General features: G+C 54.9%; 1 protein-coding gene across 3 annotated transcripts in view; it reads right to left on the bottom strand.

Moving 5' to 3' along the window:
• Nucleotides 1-58: 58 nt before the first annotated feature.
• LOC113619548 (ral guanine nucleotide dissociation stimulator) overlaps nt 59-18,049 on the bottom strand; it is a 39,725-nt gene continuing 21,734 nt past the window's right edge. The window contains exons 7-20 of one of the 3 annotated variants that reach the window (XM_027104412.1): nt 17,113-17,328; nt 16,830-16,933; nt 16,302-16,386; nt 14,893-14,961; nt 14,389-14,484; nt 13,865-13,897; nt 13,446-13,567; nt 13,156-13,251; nt 12,644-12,845; nt 12,271-12,513; nt 11,094-11,237; nt 10,651-10,765; nt 1,826-1,962; nt 59-1,036 (exon numbers count right to left, since the gene is read on the bottom strand). In XM_027104412.1, the coding sequence (XP_026960213.1) occupies nt 884-1,036; nt 1,826-1,962; nt 10,651-10,765; nt 11,094-11,237; nt 12,271-12,513; nt 12,644-12,845; nt 13,156-13,251; nt 13,446-13,567; nt 13,865-13,897; nt 14,389-14,484; nt 14,893-14,961; nt 16,302-16,386; nt 16,830-16,933; nt 17,113-17,328 (1,815 nt within the window). In that variant the 3' untranslated portion in view covers nt 59-883. Of the gene's footprint in view, nt 1,037-1,825; nt 1,963-7,089; nt 8,111-10,650; nt 10,766-11,093; nt 11,238-12,270; nt 12,514-12,643; nt 12,846-13,155; nt 13,252-13,445; nt 13,568-13,864; nt 13,898-14,388; nt 14,485-14,892; nt 14,962-16,301; nt 16,387-16,829; nt 16,934-17,112; nt 17,329-18,049 lie in introns of those variants that run through there. The other 2 variants (XM_027104409.1, XM_027104411.1) reach the window with 2 other exon arrangements.

Here is an 18,049-nt window from a genome sequence, read left to right as displayed (position 1 = left end):
AGGAGCCCGGCCCAAGGGTTTCACCCTGATCTGTCAGCCCTCAAGCTCCAGGAAGCCGACAGGACCATCCTCAGTTTGGAGAGGAGGAAACAGGTTCAAAGAAGTGAAGCGTCAGGGCCAGGGCTAGGATTCTGGCGTGGATCCCTCCACACAAGGCTGCTGGCTCCGAGGGGCGGGGCTCTGCAGGCGGTGGCCGCCTCTGGACCAGTGGAGCCCAGCCACGGCCAGGTCCTGTGGGGTGCGGGCAGGGGCCTCTGTGTTCTAACTACAGTCTGCCTCCAGCTGGAGGCGAGTCAGTGAGAGGGTAAAGCATTGCACTGGAAGGATCAGAAGCAAAGGGTGCAAGAGAACTGGGCGTTGGGCAGCGCCCGATGTCTCTGGCAGAGTCGGGGGGGGAGGAGGCAGAGGTCAGAGTCGGGGTCATCTCCACCTCTGGGAGTCTAGCCCAGGCACATGCCCAAGGTCATCAGAGCAAGATTCAAACCCAGACACTCCACAGCCAGTGCTTGCAACAATGCTGGGGCTTCCTCTCCCCGCTCCCCTCCATTCTTCAGTCACTGTGGGGTGGGGGTGAGGGATCAGAGATTCCGGAGTCCTGAGCAGCTCAGCCTGGGGGCGGGGGGTGGGGGGAGTGGGTGCAGTAGCACCGGGGGTCAGCCGGCCACCCTCCCTCTCCAGCAACAGATGGAAGGCTGAGCCCGGGCAGCGAGTCCTGCAGCCCCACGCAGCAGAGCTGAACAGGGGGCAAACCTGGCCCCCCGAGGAGCAGGGGTCACCCCGGGCTGGCCTGTGACCACCTTGGCGGCTCTGGGCTTCCTGGCCTGGTCGGGTGTAAAGGACGGAAGGAGACAGCCCCTCGCTGCGGCGTGGGCTCTCCTGGTCACTAGCCCTGCTCTCGGCCGATGGAGCCCAAGGATGCAATGTATCCCTGCTCTGCACGCACGTGACTTCTGTAAGTGTTTCTACCTGCTGGGTCTGCTCTCAGGAGCCTCCTCTGGGCCTGGACAGTGCTGCAACGCGGTACTTCTCTCCCTTGCTGGGGGAGAGAACAGTTGTGCCCATCATTCAGGAAATCACGTCCCTGGATGGCTGGGCCACGTCACAATGGCCGGCATCCAGGTGTGTGCTCAGTCCCTAGGCTGCACGGGCCTCCCTGGCAGGGGCGAGCCCTGCTGTGTGTCTGGGTGACACCCGCAGCCGTCGGGACAACTTGGGGAGACGCCTCGTAATTCGTCTGGCTCTTGCCTTTCCAGGCTTTATCCAGGGGATGAAGCTGAAAATACCAAGGTGCGGGCCAGAGGCCTGTCCAGAGTCCTGGAGGCTCCCTGATGGGCCAAGTGGTAACCCTTTAACTCCTCTCATGATGAAGCCCCGGGGGAACACGCAGGTGAGCTCAGGTCAGAGTCTGTTTACCACCCTGACGAGACGTGGTGCTTCAGTATGTCGTCGGCAAGGCTGTGCCCAAGCGTGTCTGTGGGTTGGCAGTCTTGGGGGCAACCCCCCTCCCCGCCCCCATGCCTCATCTTTCAACCTTCCCCGCGGGAGAGGTTCAAACAACCCCCCTCCCCGTGACATAACCACAACACAGACTTGGACAAAAAACGCAGCCATTCTGGGGGACTCTGCAAGCTCTAAGGGCTCCGGCCCAGCTAGCCTTTAGGACATAGTCAGTACCAACACAACTGCCTTTGTAAACTGGTGATTGTGTAAGACGGTGGACCTCAGAACCACACGGCCTCCGACTTTATCTTGGCTACAGAGGGACAATGCAGGGGTCCTTCACTGGCAGGAATCAGTCTCCTTACCCTGGCAAACCAGCACTCACCCGGGATTCATCAGACGCCAGCCCAGATGAGTGGCCACCACATGCCGGACAGAGAGAGGCAGGACGCCTTCTAGTGAGTTTCTGGGTGAAATCAATTGTGTGAAGAGTTGCAGAAAATCCTAGAGTTGCTGGAAATCCTAGTTCACAAGAGCAGAAATGCTTAAGGAACGAGGCCCAGCTGCAGCCTTAAAAGCTGCATCACAAACACTTCCCTGCCCCCGACGTGAAACCAGCAGGAAAAGGAATTCTGATGTCAGAGGCAAGGATTCCAGGAGGTCAAGGGTCGATCACAGGGCCCTGGAGGATGCAGAGTCCCCTGATGTCCATAGTCCACTGGCTAATAATGACCCCCTGGCCTGTTCCTTCCCACATTGCACTTTTTGATCTGTTGACAATTTCTCCCCACTTACTGCTGATGAAATTCCAGAGTTTGACCTTGAAATCTACAAGTGGTAGACTGGTGGTCAAGACACTCTTACAGGACAAGGAGAAAATGCTCCCTCTTCCTGGAAAGCTGTAGAAATCAGCTTGTATATGTCAATCCCAGTCTACTATATATAATATAGATAACTAACAAGAACCTACTGTATAGCATTCTGAACTCTACTCAGTACTCTGTAATAACCTATATGGGAAAAGAATCTAAAAAAGAGTGGATATATGTATAATTGATTCACTTTGCTGTGCAGCAGAAACGAACACAACATTGTAAATCAACTATACTCCAATAAAAATTAATTTTAAAAAAATATTTTGCCAATAAGAAAAAAAAAGAAAAGCAGCTTGGGAGGAAGTTATTTTTTAAAAAACTGGGATAAAAATATATATAACATAAAAATGTTAATTTTATAAACAAACATTTATTTAAATATTAAATTATTAAATAGATTATTTATTTATTTAAAGATTTATTATTTATTTATTTATTTGGCTGTGTCAGGTCTTCATTGCGGCTCTCGGGCTTCTCTCTAGTTGTGGTGCGCAGGCCCCAGAGCGCGTGGGCTTAGCAGTTGCGGCACGCAGGCTCTCTAGTTGTGGCCCACAGGTTTAGTTGCCCTGCAGCATGTGGGGATCTTAGTTCCCCGGCCAGGGATTGAACCCACGTCCCCTGCATTGGAAGGCAGATTCTTAACCACTGGACCACCAGGGAAGCCCCAAATATTTTATTTTTAAAAGTATGATTCAGTGACATTAATTCTATTCACACTATTGTGCAACCATCACCACTATTTCCAAAACTTTTCATCACCCCAGATAGAAACTTTATACCCATTAACTCCCCATTCCCCCCCACCTACACCCCAGTAATCTCTTCTACTTTCTGTTCCAATCAATTTGCCTGTTCCAGATATTTCTTACAAGTGGAATCAGTGTTTTCAAGGTCCATCCACGTTGTAGCATGAATCAGAGCTCCATTTCTTTTTACGTCTGAATAACATTCCTATGCATACCGTTGACGTACAATTGTGCACAGTATTCTCTCATAATCCGTATTTCTGTGAAGTCGGTAGTGATGTTCCCACCTTCGTTTCAGGTTTTAGTCATTTGAATGTCTTTTTCCCCTTTTTTTTCTTTAGTCAATCTAGCTAGAGGTTTGTTAATTTCACTGATTGTTTTTCAAAGAACCAACTTTTGGTTTTGTTGATCTTCTCTGTTTTTCTACTCCTCTGTTTTGTTTCTCTCCCCTATAATCTTTATTATTTCCTTCCTTCAGCTAGCTTTGGGTTTAGTCTGCTCTTTTTCTAGTTCTTTAACGTGTAGAGTTAGGTTACTGATTTGAAATCTTATTTTGTAATGTAGGCATTGACAGGAGTAAAATTTCCTCTTTGTACTACTTTTGCCGCGTCCTATAAGTTTTTGGTACATTGGTTTTGATTCCTTTCATCTCAAGGCATTTTCTAATATCCCTGTGACTTCTTCTTTGACCCACTGGTTGTTAAAGAGTGTGTTGTTTAATTTTCACATATTTATGAGTATTCCAGCTTTCTTCTCCTGTAGATTTCTGGCTTTATTCCACTGTGATTGGAAAAGATGCTTTGTATGATTTCAATCTTTTAAAAATTACTGAGACTTGTTTTGTGGTGTAATACGTGGTCTATGCTTGAGAACACGCCACGTGTTCTTGAGAAGGTGTGTTCTCTGTTATATTCTATACATGTTAGCTAGGTCTCATCTGATGTCTGGGGTTGTTCAAGCCCTGTTTCCTTACTGGTCTTCTGTCTGGTTGTTCTAGTCATTATTGGAAGTGAGGTCTGAAGTCTCCAACCGTCTATTTCTCTCTTCAATTACATCCATTTTTGCTTCATGTGTTTTGGAGATGTGTATATGTTTACAATTGTTCTATATTCTTGATGGATTGAATCTTTAAGCGATATATACTTTCTCTCTTGTTACCTTTTTGACTTAGTCTATTTTGTCTGATAATAACATAGCCGTTCAGCTACCTTTTGTTTACTATTTTCACAGACTATCCTTTTCCATCCTTTATTTCAACTTTTTCATATCTTTGTAGATAGGTGGATCAGGTTTTTTTAAAAATCCATTTTATCACTCTGACTTTTAATTGGAGAGTTTAACCCATTTACATTTATAGTAATTACAGATAAGCATTTTCTTCTTCCATTTAGCTATTTGTTTGTATAACTGTATGTCTTCTACACTTTTTGTTCCTCAATTCCACCACTATTGCTTTTTAAGGATTTGATTTTTTTTTTAATTAAAAAAAAAATTTTGTTTTTGGCCACACCTCGCAGCTTGTGGGATCTTAGTTCCCTGACCAGGGACTGAACCTGGGCCCTCGGCAGTGAAAGTGCAGAGTTCTAATCACTGGACCGCTGGGGAATTCCTTTGGTTGATCTTTTTTTAATAGTGCACCATTTTGATTCCTTTCTTTCCTGTGTATTTCTAAAAACATATTTTCTTACTGAGTGCCTTTGGGATTACAAGGAACATCTTAAACTCGTAACAGTCTAGTCTGAATAATACCAAATTAGTTTCAGTAGTATACGAACATGCAGCTCCTCTGATCTCCATCCCTCCCCCTTTATGTGGTTGTTGTCACAGGTTATGTCTTTATACATTCTGTTCCCATTAACACACTTACACTTATTGTTTTATGAATCTGCGTTTTAAGTCATATAGAAAAAAAAAGAAAAGGTACAAACAAAAGTGCAACAATACAGGCTTTTAGAATTACCTATTAGTTACCTCACCTAGTGTTCTTTACTTTTTCACATGGCTTGGAGTTACAGTCTAGTGCTCTTTCATTCAACCCAAAAGGCTCCCTTTAGCACTCCTTGTAGGCAGGACTATTAAAAACAAACTGCCTTAACTTTGTTTATCCGGCAACATCTTAATTTCCCTTCATCCTTAAAGGAGAGTTTACTACGTACAGAATTCTTTTTCTTTCAACACTTTATTTTCTATTGTTTTTGGCCACACCGCTTGGCATGCGGGATCTTAGTTCCCTGACTGGAGATTGAACCTGTGCCCCCTGCAGTGGAAGCACACAGTCCTAACCACTGGACTACCAGGGAATTCTCATCTTTCAACACTTTAACTATGTTACTCTACGGCCTTCTGGTTGCCATGGTTTCTAATGAAAAAAATCAGCTGTTAATCTTATTGTGGAGGGACCCCACCCCACCCCTTGCACATGATTGTTTCTTTCTTGCTGCTTTCAAGATTTCCTTTTTGTCTTTCAACAGTTGTGTTGTAATGTGTCTTGTGTGGCTCTCTTTGAGTTTATCGTGCTTGGAGTTCACTGAGCTTCTTAATGTGTAGATTTATGTCTTTGATCAAATTTGAGATGTTTTCAGCCATTATTTCTTCAAATAATCTCTCTCCTTCTGGGACTCTCTTTATGCATATGCAGTTACATTGGATGGTGTCCCCACAGTCCCTCTGGGTCTGTTCAATCTTCTTCATTCTTTTTCCTTTCTGCTCCTCAGGCAGAATAATGTCAACTGCCTTAGTTCACAGATTCTTTCTTCTGACTGCTCAGATCTGCCACTGAACCCCTCCAGTGAGTTCTTCATTTCAGTTATTGTACTTTTCAGATCCAGAACTTCCACTTGGTTTATTTTTATAATTTCTATCTCTTTACTAAATTCCCTACACGTTCTTACATTGTTCTCTTGATTTCCTTTAGTTTTTTTTGTCCGTGGCTCCTTTTCGCTCGCCGAACACATTCAAGACAGCTGACTTAATGTCTCTGACTCGTAATTTTAATGTCTGAGCCTCCAGGGATAGTTTCTGTCCAATTCTTTTTTTTTTTCTTCCTGTGAACAAGCCCTATTTTTCTGTTTCTTGATACACTTTGTGATTTGTTGAGACCTGGATATTGAGAATTATAATATCGTAACTCTGGAAATCAGATTCTCCCCCTCCTCAGGGATCGCTTCTGTGGCTTGAGGGCTGCCGTCTTCCGTTTCTGTAGTGACTTTCCCAAACTGTTTTTGCAAGGCCTATATTCCTTGTTGTGTAGTCACGGCAGCTTCTGCCCCATTGTCTCAGGGGGTCAGTGTGTGACCTGACAGAGATTTCCTTAACAGCTGAAGTTCAGCAGCCGTCACCCTTCATCAAGCACTCTCCTGGTTGTTGTGTCTGATGAGGTTCCAGAGTCCCAAAATTGTTGATTCTGATAGTTTTTTTTCCCCAGCTTCATTGTTGTTTCCATGGAGAGACTGATCTTTACTCCACCATTTTCTGTTAAAAACATTATTTTTATTTATTTAAAAAATATTTATTTATTTGGTTGCACTGGGTCTTAGCTGTGGCACGCGGGCTCCTTAGTTGTGGCATGCGAACTCTTAGTTGCGGCATGCGTGTGGGATCTAGTTTCTTGACCAGGGATCGAACCCGGGCCCCCTGCACTGGGAGTGCGGAGTCTTAACCACTGCGCCACCAGGGAAGTCCCCAAAACGTTGTTTTTAAAAACACTGGAATTCCACAGGTTGCTGCTATGCTGTGTGAAAGCGCTTCCAAATTCAAATACCAGGGGTTCTAAGGGGCTGTCTCAGCTCATGGCCCAGTTTAATGATACTGAAGTGAACATCTGCTCTGTGAAAGGTGGACTTCTCTGTTTCCTTAAGTGAGCCAGAGAAGGGTGGCTGGCCCTTCTTGCTTTTCCTGCCCTTCTTTATTTCCTGTGTAAAATAAACCAATAACCCTGCAAGACTTCCTATTTGAACATGGAATGTGAGAGTCTGTATCTCACTTCAATGAGCACAGGCAATGAAAGAACAATACCACAGCTCCCAGGCTATAGTAGAAACAGGATTTTAATATAATATTCAAGTCTAGCATTTGCTATTTACAACAAATAAATATTGCCCCTCCCCAACTGGTAAACATTTTTTTTCACCTTTTATACAAATATTCAATCCCCCTCCCCTCCCCCCGAAACCCTCCTTGCCCACCAATCCCCGTCTCGTGTGGTCTTGTAAAGCCCAGGATACAGTGGTGGATGGCACTTGCAGTGTCACGAAATCTGACATCAGTGGGACTTGGCCGAGACCGTCCTCACTCACCGGTTAAGAGTGTGGTCCGTGAAGGGGGTGTCTCTCTCCTCTGCCAGGGGAGGGCTGGAGTGGGCAGTGGGCGAGACTCCCTCCCTTTCAGTTGGCCCTGATGATGGAATCTTTGGTGCAGCCTGAGGAAGGCCACGATGGTGGGAGGAGAGAACTGCAGTGGTCAGACCCGGTGGATGAGTAGTGCCCTGGGGTGCCCATGGGCACAGGTGGCAGTGGCCCACACCTGGGAAGGTGTGAGGGAAGTGTACGGAGGGCAGTGCCCGGCGGCATGCAGGGCTCCCTGCCCATTGGCAGCGCTCCTTGGCAAAAGTCAGCTCGTCCTCTGGTTCCAGAGAGCAGAAGGCACCTTAGGCAGCGAGTGGTCCAGGGGAGGCCAGGTCAGCCATCGACGGGCAGGCGTCAATCCCGGCAGCAGGAGAGGTTCAGGGTGAAACTGGAGTCTGGGGGTGGCCTGGGCTGGCAGCTTGGGCGCAGGTGCCCACCTGGCCTGAGCCACTGTAGTCTGTAAGTGCTTAGTTGCCCAGCCAGCTAGACCCTGGAAAGGGCGGCTCTGTGGCTGGCCAGCTAGGGACAAGTTAGAAGATGCCCTTGGCAATCTTGAGTCCCTTCTGCTTCATGCGTGGGAGGGTAGAGCTGGCTCCATGCCTGACCTTTGCCCCCTTGGTGAAGGTCCGTTTCTTTAGGACAAAGTCATAGTTGGCAGTAGAGTTCATGGCGTAGAACACGTTGGCGTTGTCAGGGATCTTCAGCTCTGGTCGGGGAGGGGCAGAGGGTCAGCTGTGCTTATGCGGGCCCCACTGGACACCCCACCACTTGAGAGCCCCCAGGAGGGCAGGCCTGATCCAGACACCTGAGACCCCTCAATGCAACTCCAGGACCACTAAGGACCCCCCTTAATGACACCTGCCTGGGACAGACTCTGCTGAGGCACTGAGGGACTTCCCTGGTGGCACAGTGGTTAAGAATCCGCCTGCCAATGCAGGAGACAAGGGTTTGATCCTTGGTCTGGGAAGATCCCACATGCCGTGGAGGAACTAAGCCCGTGCGCCACAACTACTGAGCCTGTGCTCTAGAGCCCGCGAGCCACAACTACTGAGCCTGTGTGCCGCAGCTACTGAAGTCTGCACGCCTAGAGCCCGTGCTCCGCAACAAGAGAAGGCACCGCAGTGAGAAGCCTGCGTACCACAACAAAGAGTAGGCCCCTCTCGCCACAACTAGAGAAAGCCTGCACGCAGCAACGAAGACCCAGCACAGTCAAAAATAAATAAGTAATTAATTTAAAAAAAAAAAAGAAAAAAGGAACTCAAAAACAAAAAGGACTCTGGGGACTTCTCTGGTGGTGCAGTGGTTAAGAATACGCCTGCCAACGCAGGGGACATAGGTTCGAGCCCTGGTCCGGGAAGATCCCACACGCCGTGGAACAACTAAGTCCATGCGCCACAACTACTGAAGCCCGCGTACCTTACAGCCTGCGCGTCACAACTACTAAGCCCATGCACTACAACTACTGAGCCTGAGTGCCAAAACTACTGAAGCCTGTGCACCTAGAGCCTGCGCTCTGCAACAAGAGAAGCCACCGCAATGAGAAGCCCGCGCACCACAACGAAGAGTAGCCCCTGCTTGCCACAACTACAGAAAGCCTGTGTGCAGCAACAAAGACCTGACACAGCCACAAATAAAAATAAAAATAAAATAAAAATAAAAATAAAAAGGACTCCGACTCCAGGAAGCCCCACCTCAGTCTGCAGCTGGCAAAGGGTCATCCCATCCTGCCCCCTGCTGCCTTCACTGATCGGGAGGTCCAACTGCAATAAGCTTTCTAGAACCTAGATCACCTCCCCGGAACCCTGCACAACTCAGGACAAGGGCTCTGGGGCCAAGTTAAGGGCGGGCTTTGCCCCAGGCCTCCTGCACAGGGTTTCATAGGGTGCCAGGATCCCAGCAGGTACTTGCTCTTGGCTCTGTTTCCCACCCTCTCCTCTGGGCTTGAGCCTGTTACTCTCCACTGCTGGGCTGGAACATGTGTGCTCTGGGCTCCATCGTGTGGCTCTTACTCTGGTCCTTAACCTGTCTAGGTCTCAAGCTTCCTTTTCTGTAAGATGGGGGTCCCACCTGCCTTGCTTACCTCACCAAAATGGTGCAACAAGGTAAGAGAGGATTTAGAAAACAACTTCTAGCGATCGTGGCGGGTCACTGCTAACTGTCTGGGTAATGGCTGTGAATGCGGGATCACCTCATGGGAAAGGAAAGAGTGATGATAATCTTTGCAGTTATGGCACGTCTACGGCACACGTACACACATGAGCATATAATCCATGTATATATGGATCAACTCACTACCTATTTTATCTCCATTGTGGGAATGGGAAAAGAGGCACAGAGGACTTAAGGGATTTGCCCGAGGTCTACAAGTCGTAGCTGTCTGGTTCCAAGTCTGTGCTTGTTTTCGATCCTTTCCCTTCCCAGTTTTTAGAATACCCAGCTGCTCCCTAGTAGCCTCTGTGTTTAGTATCTACTATGGGCTGAAAGTTGGTGTCCTCTCTAAATTTGTTGAAATCCTAACCCCCAATGTGATGGGATTAGGAGGTGAGGCCTTTGGGAGGCCATTAGGTCATCAGGGTGGAGCCCCACGAATGGGATTCGTGCCCTTATGAAAGGGACCCCAGAGAGCTCCCCACGCCCTTCCACCATTTGGGTTCACAGTGAGAAGTCAGCCGCCGGCAACCCAGAAGAGGGCCTTCACCAGAACCTGACCATGCTGGCACCCTGATCTTGGACTTCTAGCTCCAGAACCAGGAGAAATAAATCTCTGTCATTTAGAAGCCACCAGTGGTGGTATTTTGTTATAGCAGCCAGAACGGACTAAGACAGTGTCACACGTTCATGGATTTTCACAAATTCGATGCTTTAGTCCACGGTAGTCGTGATCTTTTCTGAAGCACTCATTTCCCATCTTAGCCAGAAAACGCCCTTTTGTACGGCCTGTGGGCTCGGCCATCTGGCTGCCCGGCCCCAGGAGAACAGCCTTTTCTCTCCCCTCCTCAACGATGCTAGCACTGAACGAGGTCTCCCACTGACTGTTCACGGCCACGGAAGGGCAAGGGACAAGGGCCCAGCAGCCACCAGGGGCCAGTGAGGAGACACTGGGGGCATCCAGAGCTGCCCCTAGGCAGGTCTGTGTGTGGACAAAGCCCAGGCCCACCCTGGTGGCACGTCTTCCGGGGTGGTGGGCCTGGGGCACGGTGCTCCCTGTACCCGGCCCCAGCGCCCGCCTGACCGGCCCTGACTTACTTCGATCGTCCGAAATAACCTGCACCAGCTCGTAGTCCTCTGGCTCATCCTCATCCAGGTTGTGTTTGTCCATGGCTTTGCGGATGACAGCTGGAGCCTTGTCCTGGCTGGTCACCTGGACGGGGTGGGGGACAGGCCATCAGGGCAAGGGTCTGGTGTAGCTTGAGGGTCCGGGGTGTAGCAGCCAAGCGCCCGCAGAGCTGCCTCGGCGCTGTGCGCACAGGGGCTCACGGCCTCTGACCCGAGGCTGGGTCCAGGGGGGCTGCGCCTCCTTCTCCTGCCCCTCTGGGGAGGCCTCCATGGACCCCGATCACTTACCCCCCAACTCCTGCAAGCCTGCCACCTCCTCCCAAACCCACCTAGGGCAACCGCCTGCCCCCGGGGCTGCTCCCCCTAACCGTCCCCCTTGACCCTGCCCATCCGGGACAACGGTATCATTGCACCTGGGTACAGACGGCATCTAGTCCCAGCCCTGGAGGTGAGAGAGGAGCAGCTGGCTGGATGCCCAGTGGCCGCCTATGTGCCAGGCCTCCACTGGCTGGAGGCTGCAGTGGTGGAGAGTGCAGACCGAGCCCTGCTGCCTCGACCCCAAGGGCCAGAGCACAGGCGGGCCTTAGACTCGGGGTGACACAGGTGACGGCGTTAATGGGGCATCTGACCCAGTGTGGGAGGATTCTGGGGTGCAAATGGCTCACTGGCAGCCTGAGTTCTGGAGGATGAGAGGAGTCCCCCCAGCCCCCAACCCCCCCTCAACATACATAGTGTTTGTGGGCAACTCCCACTGGCAAGATCTCGACACCTCCAACGATCCCCGGTGTCTGACACTGCCGGCCGCCTCCGCGGCCACCAGCCTGGTGCAGCCATTGCTACCCACCCTGGATTGCAGCCGCCGCCTCCTAACTGGCCGCCCTGCATCTGCCGGCACCAGCCCAATGCCCACGGAGAGGCCGGAAGTCACTGCTGCCCTTCCTGTGCTCCAACGAACAGTGTTCCCACCTGTCTCGCGTGAGATCCAGGCCCCCGACGCTGGCCTGCTCTGCTGAGCCCTACTCTTCCCCCGACCCCTGCTCCTTCACTGCAGACCTCCTGCTTCTCCTCCAAGCCCCAGGCACACTCCTGTCCTGGGAGGCTGCACGCTGCTCCCTCCTTCCCCCCACACTCAGGCCCTTTATGGGTGAGGTCCTGCCCCACTGCTGCTGTAAACCCCTAGTCCACCACCCCGGCACAGATCACCATCGACACACTAGCTGGTTTTTTGTTGTTTTTTTCTTTTGCGGTACGCGGGCCTCTCACTGTTGCGGCCTCTCCCGTTGCGGAGCACAGGCTCCGGAAACGCAGGCCCAGCGGCCATGGCTCACGGGCCCAGCCGCTCCGTGGCATGTGGGATCTTCCTGGACCGGGGCACTAACCCACGTCCCCTGCATCGGCAGGCGGACTCTCAACCACTGCGCCACCAGGGAAGCCCACACTAGCTGTTTTCATTCCTTTCTCTGGTTGGCCCTCTGTCCTTCCCAACCCACCAGGAGACCAGCTCTGGGAGGGCAGGGATGACCCATGGTGTTCAATACGGATTTGCTGCCTGGCAGAGTGAGGGGCCCGCGGGGACGCCGCCCGGCTCACCAGGATGCTCTTGTACATGTTGCCGTTGTCCACGTCCAGGCTCACCCGGATGATGCAGCAGTCGCCCACCTGCTGGTTGTAGAGGGGCAGGGAGGAGCTGTAGCTGCAGACCCCTGACACGGAGCGCTTGTGGGTGCGCGTGGTGGCCACGGGCGTGGTGGAGGCTGAGGAGGACGAGGTGCTGCTGGAGGCCGAGCTGATGCCGGAGGTCTCCGGGGACGACTGGGAGGTGCACTCCCAGAACTGCGGGGACGGCACTATCAGTGGAAGCCCCGGGCCACTGTCCAGCTCCGGGGGCTTCTGGTGTGCAGCGGGGAACTCTGGCCCTAGGAAGGGCTGAGAAGGGCTGTCAGGGAGGGGGTGGGGCAGTCACCTTCTTCTCCTGGCCGTCAGGGGACTCTGGGACAAAGCTCATGGTGATCTCCTCCACATCGGAGCTGGAGGAGCCGGCCGAGTGGACACTCAGTGCGTCGGCAATGTCCCCGCTGCTGAGGTAGGGGCCGCACCTGAGCTGGTCACAGGACTTGGAGTGGCAGCTGCTGCCGGTACTGAGCTCCGTGCTGGGGGCCTGGCGGCTGCAATGGAAGGGCTGGCTGACTTAGGGGAGGCCTCTTCTGGGACACAGCCCACCCCTGTTCCCTGCACTCTGTGCCGAGTGCTCAGGCAATCACCCCGTTGGCTCCAGCATCCGACAGATCATTTAGCATCACCCCATTTCACAGGGGGAAAAACTGAGGCCCAGAGGGGTGGAGCAAGTGGCCCAGTCACAGGGCTGTCGGCGGGGGAGCTGGGATCCCAGTGCCAGCTGCCTGACTCCCGAGCCCACTCGCAGCCCGAAGCTTCCCTGAGCCCCGAGGGCGCGCCCCTGCCCACCCGGCACTCAACTCGCTCCAGCGCTTGACGATGGCCGTGTTCTTCTTGACCTTGAGGGTGTTGCTGGCCGACTCGGAAGGGGGCTCCAGCTCACACGATAAGGAGTAGCTACAGGACAAAGCGGCGGCTGTGGGGAGTCGCACCCGGGTCTCCCTCCCGGTGCCTGCCCGGCAGCTAGAGTCCAGGGGCCCGGCCGTCACCAGCGACGGCACCCGAGGCTGCCCAGGATCGCCAGCCACAGGCTCTCCGGAGCTGCCCAGGGACAGCCCGCGTGTGCCCCCCCAGCTCCTGCCCGGACTCACCTGTCAGCCTCGCTGAGCCGCTCCATAGCCCGGAACCAGGCCCCAAAGTGCTCTTCGGCTGCGATGCTGTAATTGTTGCAAGCCGACTGCAGCAGCTTGATCTGGGCGATCACTTCGAACTCCTGGGGCCAGAGGGGAGGACGGGACGCTGACGGTCTGGGTCGGCCGGGCCTGTGCCAGCCTCTGGGTCCCCACTTCCCACCCTGTCCTCACAGCCAGGTTCAAACAGCCCCTCCGGGAAGGTGTCCTTGATTCGACCTCCTGCCCCATCCTCCCGTGGGAAAGGCTCCCCCTCTCTCTGTATCCAGCTCTCCCCAAAACTGTAACAGGGAGGGGTCGGAGCCAGCCGTTCTAGCCAGGTGGCTCTCTGATCCCGCCCCCCACACGGGCCCCCTTCCCGTGAGGCTGCGTCTGCTCACCTTCCTCCTCTTCTCGAAGTTGATCAGTCTCCCCTGGAAAGCACACGGCCAGCGCCCATCAGAAAGTGTCCCCTAGCCCATGACCGCCCCTCACGGGTCTCAGGCTGCACTACCCAGAGCACACACCAGGGGGCAGCACAGCACACACCTGGACCTGGGTGGGGCCGGGGTGCCGGGGCGGGGTGGGAGGGGCGCCGCGGCTCAGGGGTCTGAGAGCAGCTAGAGAGACTGAGGCCTTGGGCAGGAGGGCCAGGTTGGCCATATGTGCCTGACCCTGGAGGGCCCAGCCTCTCCACCCATGGCCGCCACCTGAGGGAGGGGCTGTGTCCTGCTGGGTCAAACCCCTTGCAGCTCTGATGAGCCCCACCAGGCGGGCACCAAGCTCTGTTCACTCACTGCCGAGATGGGCAGGTGTCCCCGGGACACAGGGACGGCCAGGGGGCTCTCGTAAGATGAGGTGCACCCTCTGCTGAGAGCTCGGGGCTCAGGACCCCCACCCCGACCCCAGCCCTGGGCTCACTCACATACAGATAGTCCTTCATTGCAGTGTCCAGCATCACCAGGTCTGTGAGGAATGTGCCCAGGTAGGGGACGGTGCCCTGGATGACACCCTGTGACAACTGGGGGGGGGGGGGGGGGGGGGACTGATGAGCAAGTCCCCTCCCCTGAAAACCCCTCAGCCCCACTCAGGCCCCCCACTTGGCGCAGCCTGGGGACCTTTAGCCATTTCCCCCCAATCCCCCTCCCAGCGTGCATGGACCCAAACTCCCTCAAGTCACCTCGCAGGCTTGGTATTTGGCAAATCCCCAAAATCTATGGCCCCGGCCCCTCCCCCCTCCCAAATCCCCACTGGGCCCAGATCTTCCAGGCCCCTGCTCTGGTGGTTACTAGTCCCCCGACACCAGCTGGTCAGGGCGCAGCGCCCCCAGGCCCCGGAGTAGGTCGGTCTAAGGGTCACGTCAGGCAGCGCAGCTACAGGAGCGGGGGCTCGGGGCGGCCCCTCCTCTCCCAGCCTCGGGCACACTCACCACCTCCTTCGGCCGCCTCTGGGCTCTCTTGGGGTTCATCTCCAGGGTGGCAAACTTGGAGGTCCCCTCCTGCAGGGCCGAGGACAGGGTCGGTGAGGCCTTCTGACCCTCCCCCCATCACGCACCAGCAGACACGACCTTGGCCCTGGTCACTGGTGCAAACGCTTCAGCCATCCCAGTGTACTCCATTCCTAGATCTGCACCCCTGCTCAGGTGCTCACAGGGTGTGGGAACGTGGGTCAGCAGCCCGGCCTCCTTGGAAAGTACAGATGAGGATTACACCTGCCCCTCGGGGTCTCCAAGGACTCAGCGCCACACCTCCATCAGTGTGGCTGTGCTGTTGCCCCCGACCCCCGTCTCTGCAGGAGGGTAGGAGGGTCCTGCACAAAACTCAGGCAGATTTCCCTTCCCCCTTGAACCTCACTGCCTCCCCGTGAGGCTGGCACCCTGGGGTCAGCATTCACCCACTTTCCAGATGAGGAAACTGAGGCCCAGAGACAGGCATTGCCTTGCCTCTGAATGAGCCTCAGAAGGGCTCAGAGCCTCTGGTGTGTGTCGGCCCCCCGCCGGGCGAGCCATCGAGGAGAGAGAGAGAGAGAGAGACAGAGAGAGAGAGAGACAGAGAGACAGGGAGTCTGGGGGGGCCTGGCTGAGCACGGTGTCTGCCGCGCCAAGGCCTTCACAACACCACGGAGCCCCTCGGGATGTCCCCTGCACAGAGCTCTGCCTTCAGCCACTCAGGAGGGCTCTCCTTGGTGACACCTCTGAGAGGGTGAGCTGGGGCTGCTGGGAGCACCGGGTGGTGACACTTTGCTTCCTCTTTGTATGGAAGTTTCCGGGGAAGGACCCCCGTGAATGCATTAGCACCCCTGTGCACTTGCCACAAGCCATCTGGGCCATTTGTCACGGCCACCAAAGGCCCTGTGGTGAGACTCTGAGAAGAGTCCCTGGATTCCTCTGCAGTGTCTGCCCTGAGGCAGAGGGAAGAGCTCCAGCCCCCAGATCTACCTCCTGCTCATTTGGACGATGGCTGGGCGGCCCCTGCAGTGCCACCCATGGGCAGGCGGGGTGCCTGGCCCTCGGAGGTCAGCGCAGACAGGAACAGCAGGGCCTGGCTTTGTGGGGACAGGCTAGGCTGGTCTGGGGAAGGAAGAGACCCTCACCCTTGACCTCATCCACCCCGAGTGCCGGGTGAGGGACCAGTGAGGACCCAGGAGACTCTAATCCTGCCCCTCACCCGCCCACAGCTCTGGAACAGCCCAGCTGCCCTGCTCCATCCCTGTACTAGGGCCTCCTATCTCCCAAACTGCCCCCCACCTGCCCACAGACCCGACAGATCTCATGAGAAGTTTTCGAAGAAACTTTCAGTGGGAACATAAGCCCCTCCACCCCGAGCCCCCGGACTCTACCTTGATGAGCAGCTCTCTGCTTAGGGAGTAGTTGTTCTCATCTGAGAAAATCTCTGACAGCTTCTGAAAGATGCGGAGGCTGTCCCTGGGGGAAGGAAGGAGAAAGGAGGACATGGTGGGGAGGGGTGCGGGGGCAAAAACATTTGAGGACCCAGAGACCCCAACTGCCTGGATGGGTGGTTTCCAAACAGAGTTCTGCTGGACCCTAAGGGCTCGGTAGGCCTGGAGGGGTGGGTCTCATGTGGGTCACCGGGGAACCCCATTCCCAGTCGACTGAGCGGCTCTGTTTTGGCCGGTTCTGATTTTAAGTGCACAGAGTCATGTGGGTGAAGTAGACACATGAAAACCCCCAACATGGCTCAAGCCAGTACCTGCCAGAGAAAGAGACCCGGTCCTGAGGCAGAACTGCTGGCCCTGAGAGACCCCGCCCCCAGGATGTGCTGTCCCTGGGCAGGTTCCAGGCAGCACCCAGCCCCGTGGGAGGCCCCAGGTCCACCCTGGAGCTCCTCCAGGGAGAAGCCTGCCCACCTGGAAACTTCTTCCCACGTCTTCTTCAGCCGGTGGATGGAGTTGCTCTGCAGAGCAGAGAGGATGGCGTAGAGGGACGAAAAGTTCTTGAGGACCCGGCACTCCTGGGAGGGAGGGGCCAGGCTGTGAGAGGGGGCCGAGCTCCCGCCTGCTCCAGCTTCAGTCCCTCTTAGGGGGGCACCCCCCTCCCGGATGGGACAGATGCCCCGGGAGGTGCTCCTGGGGTTGGATGAGATCAACCCAGGGGCAGAAAGCGCTCCCCGGGCCCTTGGCGGCCGCGTACCCGGGCCACCTCGATCCAGTGCTCCAACACCCGGGCCCTGGCGCGGGCCGTCACGCTTCGGTCCCCGAGGCAGGTGGTGATGACGCAGTTGGCCACACTGTTGAACTGGGCGACGGTGGCACGGACGGTGGGAGCCAGGTGTTCCTTGCCCCTCTTGTCCCGCTGGGACCAGATGGAGCCCAGGCAGTGGTAGGGCACCACCTTCTTGAACAGCTCCTGGGGGCAAGGGGAAGGTCACCCGGCTCTGCCGCACCCCAGCTCAACGCCCACAGTCCCCCCACCCCCACCCCCAGGCCTAGGCAGGGTCACTGGTCAGAGCTGGAGCTCTGGAAGCTGGGGAGGCGGCTCGAGCCCGGCCGGGGGAGGTGCGGGGAGGTGGTGTCTCTTGGTTTTGTTCCCTGCCCACTGTGGGCACCCAGCGCAAGGTGACCCAGGGTGACCCTGGCAGGAGAGAGAGGTGGCCACCTTCCCCAGTCCACCCTAACTCCCAGCACGAGATGCGGCTCACACCTGCCCATACAGGTGGTGTTTTTAGCCCTTGATCACGCCTCAGGCCTGTCCCCTGTCCAGATGCCCATTCACGTGGGCACTACAACCAGAGGCTGCGTCTGCCGTCTGCCACGGCTTCTAGCGCGCACCAGGTGCCTGCTAAGTGCTGAAGCTGGTGAGACCTCCTCAGCAGACGTGGGGGCAGGGGGGGCGGCCCATGGAGTGAGCGACCGTCTGCTACCGGGTGGGCCAGACCCCGCCCAGCTTTCTACCGCTCCACCTCATTCCACCCAGACACAGTGCGAGGGATGGGGCCCGGGTCCACAGCCTGGAGGGGAGCCGAGGCCTTCGGGTGAGGAAACCTGCCCGGGCGACACGGTTTGTCATGGGATTTGGGGCAGGACATCAGCTCTGGACAGGGCAGGGCAGACGCCTGAAGGAAGGTGCA

The sequence above is a fragment of the Aethalodelphis obliquidens genome, unplaced genomic scaffold, assembly GCF_003676395.1.
Source record: "Aethalodelphis obliquidens isolate GAN/ISIS:26980383/991018 unplaced genomic scaffold, ASM367639v1 scaffold7, whole genome shotgun sequence".
NCBI lineage: Eukaryota > Metazoa > Chordata > Mammalia > Artiodactyla > Delphinidae > Aethalodelphis > Aethalodelphis obliquidens.
The sequence above is the reverse complement of the archived record's forward strand: the minus strand, read 5'-3'. Positions and strand labels throughout refer to the sequence as shown.